Genomic DNA, 4,394 nt, shown 5'->3' on the forward strand with positions numbered 1-4,394 from the left:
TCTCGCAAAAAAAAAAAAAAAAAAAAAAAAAAAAGAAAAAAAATTACCCCAATCCACGCCTGCAAATTCTTCTGGAAGGATTTTTCCCCCTCTCTCCAGGTTGGGCGCGTTTGGTGCAAGATTCTCGGGATCCTCGGCGTTGCCTCTCCCTCCCCCTCCCCCCTTCTTTCCTTCTTCCTTTCCTTTCCTTTCCTTTCTTTCTCCCTTTCCTCCCCCACCCCCACCCCCACCGCCACCCCCACCCCCACCCCAACCCCCACCAAACAAGTCCCCAATTCTCGTCCGTTCTCGCCGCGGGCAGCGGGCAGCGGGCGGCGGAGGCAGCGCGCCGCGGTCGCCGGGAGCTGGGAGCCCCGGGCGCCCGCTCCTCGGCGCAGCATGTTCCAGCCGGCGCCCAAGCGCTGCTTCACCATCGAGTCGCTGGTGGCCAAGGACAGTCCCCTGCCCGCCTCACGCTCTGAGGACCCCATCCGTCCCGCAGCGCTCAGCTACGCCAACTCCAGCCCCATAAACCCGTTCCTCAACGGCTTCCACTCGGCCGCCGCCGCCGCCGCCGGCAGGGGAGTCTACTCCAACCCGGACTTGGTGTTCGCCGAGGCGGTCTCGCACCCGCCCAACCCGGCCGTGCCCGTGCACCCGGTGCCGCCGCCGCACGCCCTGGCCGCCCACCCCCTGCCCTCCTCGCACTCGCCACACCCCCTCTTCGCCTCGCAGCAGCGGGACCCGTCCACCTTCTACCCCTGGCTCATCCATCGCTACCGATATCTGGGCCACCGCTTCCAAGGTACGTGCCACGTCGCGGGGCTGCAGCGCTCTGCAGCCCGCATTGCCCTCGGCCTTCTCTGGGTGGGCGCCCGGCAAGGCCTGGATGGAGGTTCCTCCGGTTCGCCCGCCCGCGCGCCGCGTTTGGAAACTGGGCGGCGAGGAGCCGGGCATGGTCCCTAGTCTCCGAGCTGCGGCCGGTTTGGGGGCTGGCCGGCGGCCGCTTGACCCTTTAGAGAAGGGCGCAGACAGAGGAGTTGTCCCCGAATGCTCTCGGGTCGAGGCAGGCTTTCCTAGCCTGCTACGAGTGCCGGCCGCCAAGGAATCCGTGGCCCGCGGGGTCCCCGGGTTCTCTGTCTTCCCGGCGATGCCGCCCTGGCTCCGAGGGGCGCGGACAGGGCCCGGTCACCAGGTTCGCCTTCGACTGCGTTCGACCCAGTTTGCCATCCACTCCGCGCCCCTGCATCCTAGACCTGCAGCTTCTCGGTCTCTGACCCTCTTCCGGCGGCGAAGAGACCCTTGCGTCCCCAGAGCAAAGTCTGGGAGTTTGTTTTATCCTGCTTATTTTGGAGGCTCAGGCGGGGCGGGAACCCGCGCGGGTAGGAACCTCTGAGGCTCAGCACTCTCGCCGTGACCTGCTCAATTCGGGCGCCGAGCGGCCACGGCGAAGGCAGGTTCGGTCTGGTTTTTGTTTTTGTTTTTCTTTTAAAAGAAATGAACCGGCTCGGAAGACGGGCTGGAGGAGATCTGTTTGGGTGTTTTCCTTTCTTGCTATTTTTTGGATTTTTTTTTGTGTGTGTGGGTGGGGGTGGAAGGAGAGTTAAAACTCCAGAAAAAGGGGCAAGTAATTAGTTTAGCGATCCGAGCGGGGAAAAGACCTACCTCCCGAGGCCGCTGATCAATACCCAGCGGCTTGCCCATTCATTAACCCTTGGCGTTCCTGCCAGAGCCTAGAATGGGGTAGATTCCACTCCTCCATAATTTAAAAAACCAAACCAAACAAAAACAACGTTTTACTCTTTTTCCCAGACCGGATTTGCCTCCATCCCCGCCTGGACTGTCGGTTTGTCTTTCTTTGGGTTTTGGTGAATCGATTTCCCACCCTAATGAGTGAATCCGAAACTCTCTGGCTTTGCTCGAAAAGTTTAGGGTTCCCTTTCCTCATTCTCTGGCAGCCACGCTCTTGGTCCCCACGCCAGGCCCGGAGTAGCTAGGATCTTTTGGGGCCGCGGACAGTCCCATCGGGTGACCGCAGCTCTGTACTCCCCGGGTTTCGATGCCTTCGCTCGTGTCTCTTAGTTCTCTGGAGCAGGGCAGCGGGAGAACGGGGCCTCGGGAGGCAGCGGCAGCAGAAACCCTGCGCACCCGCCGGCGAGATTTCGGTCTAGGCCGGGCTGCAACGACACGCCCGGCCTCTGCACTTTTCCGGAGGAGAAAGACTTAAGTACTTTAAAAATAAGTCCCCGAGAAAACTCTAGGATAGCGGTTCGTCGCCTCTTCGCCCCTCACCCCCGGGGCAAAGTTCTCCCAGAGGTTAGAAAGAAGAGACAGCCGTCTCTCTGGGTCCAGGGCGCCAATCCCCGGGCCCTGCCTTGCCGCCCCGTCCTCTGTTCCTCTGCCGGTTGTGGAGGTGGCGAGGCTCGTGGGGCCCGGGCGGCTGCAAAGCCCGCAGAGGTCAGGAGCCTTGGGACTCGGCCCGCCGGGACAGCTGCTGCTGGGGGCTGCACAGGTACGGTCCCGGCGGAGCGGGCCAGGCAGCTGGAGCGGTGTTCCCCTCGCGCGTGTGAAGGGCCGCACGGGCTACGTACGCGGAGGCCCTGAGCACTGTGCCGGGTCAGCCCGGCTCGGGAGAAGCGCGCGGACCTGGCCAGGACGGCCCTTTTTAACGGGACTTCTGTTGTGTCCCCCCCAGGGAACGACACAAGTCCGGAGAGCTTCCTTTTGCACAACGCGCTGGCCCGAAAGCCGAAGCGGATCCGAACCGCCTTTTCCCCGTCCCAGCTTCTGAGGCTGGAACACGCCTTCGAGAAGAACCACTACGTGGTGGGCGCAGAGAGGAAACAGCTGGCGCATAGCCTCAGCCTCACGGAAACTCAGGTGAGCGGGCCCAGGCGCCGCAACCGCATCCCAAATCTCTGGGCACACGCAGCTCGCAAAGTGCGGAGGGCTTTCGGCAAACAGGCCGGGAGCTGGTTCCACGCCCGGGCTCAGGATGTGTAAGTTTTGAGGTGCTCTTGGCTTCCTTGGGCTCCAGCACGGGACTATAGGAGATGACTCGCCCGAGGCTCTGGTGTGGGGGTGGGGGAACGGGCTGAGTTGCTCCTTCTGTGCGGCTGGGCTGAACTTGCAACTCCTGGCTAAGATACCTCTGCACTTTTGGTGAGACTTTCGGTGAGAGTCTGGGGTACACGGCTGGGATCCAGGAAGGAGAGTGCGGCGGGGTTTTGGGGTGTTTGGGGCTCTAGGCTGGAGAGAGAGCTGAGAGTGGGTTAGGGCGAGCTCTGTGCACCGTGGGCTCAAGGCTCACACCGACGGCTCCAGTTACTCCCCTTGAGGGGATCGGAGAGTCAGACCGCTGAGCCGGGCATCCAGGGTGCGTCCCTAAATCCAAGAAACAGAGCTAGAAGGCTGCGGGAGAGGGGCTGCCTCAGGGTGCAGACCCTTCCTGCGCAACAGGGTCCCGAGGCGGCCAGGTTCTGGCCTGCCCCGGGGCGGGGAGGGGGCTTAGGGCTACAGTAGGCGCTACTGTACGTGGAGCCTCAGGGCGGGGTCAAAGTTCCCCGCAAACAGTAACATTTTCGGGCAGATTAAGTTGTAACACTTTTCCTGGGAGTCGCAAAGAGGTCGAGGCTTTTGTTTTAAAACGTCCCCCCGGACAAAACCGAGGAGGGCCTCGCGGGTTGGTGCGGGGCCCGGCACAAGGCGCGGCCCGGCTGATTTCTCCTGGATAGCCGAGTCGGCGGTGGTCTTTGTCCGCCTCGCTGCCCACGCTGCCTGGAGTCTTTGTGTGCGTGTCAAGCCCCGAGCGCACCGACGCGCGCCTTGGGCGAGCGCCGGGGAGAAATGAACCGTCCTCCCCCTCAATTAGCAAACTCAAAGCAAATTAAACTCAGCCCTGTTCCAGCTCGGCTTTTTCATGGGGGCACTTTGGGGGATTGGGGGCATTCGGGGAGAGCAAGCCGGGACCTGGGCCTGCCGACTCAAAGGAGAAAGCGGAGCGGACTTAAGGGGCCTGGGGTGCTGCTAGCGGAATGGGACAGCCCTGGTGGCATGGGAGGTGTAGTCATCACCATTTTCCTCACCTGTACCTCACTGATGAGAAGCTTGGGCAGTGTTACTGTCTGGTCTGGTCACTGTATGGGGACCCATCACCAGCTTCCCCAGAGACTGGTCAGGATAGCATCTGAGCCCCACCTCACTGCTCCGCAGACGTCTAGCAGAGCTCCGAGGAGACCAGGCTGCCAGCCCCACCCTGGTGGGAAGTGATGTGATGGGGTGAGAGCTTGGCCCTGGACTGTCCTGGGGCTGGTCAAGAGGAGGACTGAGGGGCTCTTCCCTTCTCTTTCTCAGTTTTTCTTTTACTTCCCCTTTATCTCACGGTCTTTCAGAAGCTTTCACTTTTGAGCCTCTTT

The 4,394-nt window shown here is 61.7% G+C and overlaps 1 protein-coding gene across 1 annotated transcript; it reads left to right on the forward strand.

Annotated features, from left to right (window-relative positions):
• Positions 1-260: 260 nt before the first annotated feature.
• On the forward strand, positions 261-3,002 carry EMX2 (empty spiracles homeobox 2). The gene is made up of 2 exons (XM_082407158.1): positions 261-784; positions 2,675-3,002. Exons 1-2 carry the CDS (start codon positions 379-381, stop codon positions 2,980-2,982), a joined length of 714 nt encoding a protein of 237 aa, XP_082263284.1. The 5' UTR covers positions 261-378; the 3' UTR covers positions 2,983-3,002.
• Positions 3,003-4,394: the final 1,392 nt, after the last annotated feature.

This window comes from Balaenoptera borealis (assembly GCF_965194805.1).
Source record: "Balaenoptera borealis genome assembly, chromosome: 10".
In the NCBI taxonomy this organism is placed as follows: Eukaryota; Metazoa; Chordata; class Mammalia; order Artiodactyla; family Balaenopteridae; genus Balaenoptera; species Balaenoptera borealis.

Coding starts and splice junctions, on each gene's coding strand:
- EMX2 (XM_082407158.1), top strand. CDS start 379: ATGTTCCAGCCGGCGCCCAAGCGCTGCTTCACCATCGAGTCGCTGGTG. Junction 785..2,674: donor TCTGGGCCACCGCTTCCAAG/GTACGTGCCACG, acceptor TGTCCCCCCCAG/GGAACGACACAAGTCCGGAG.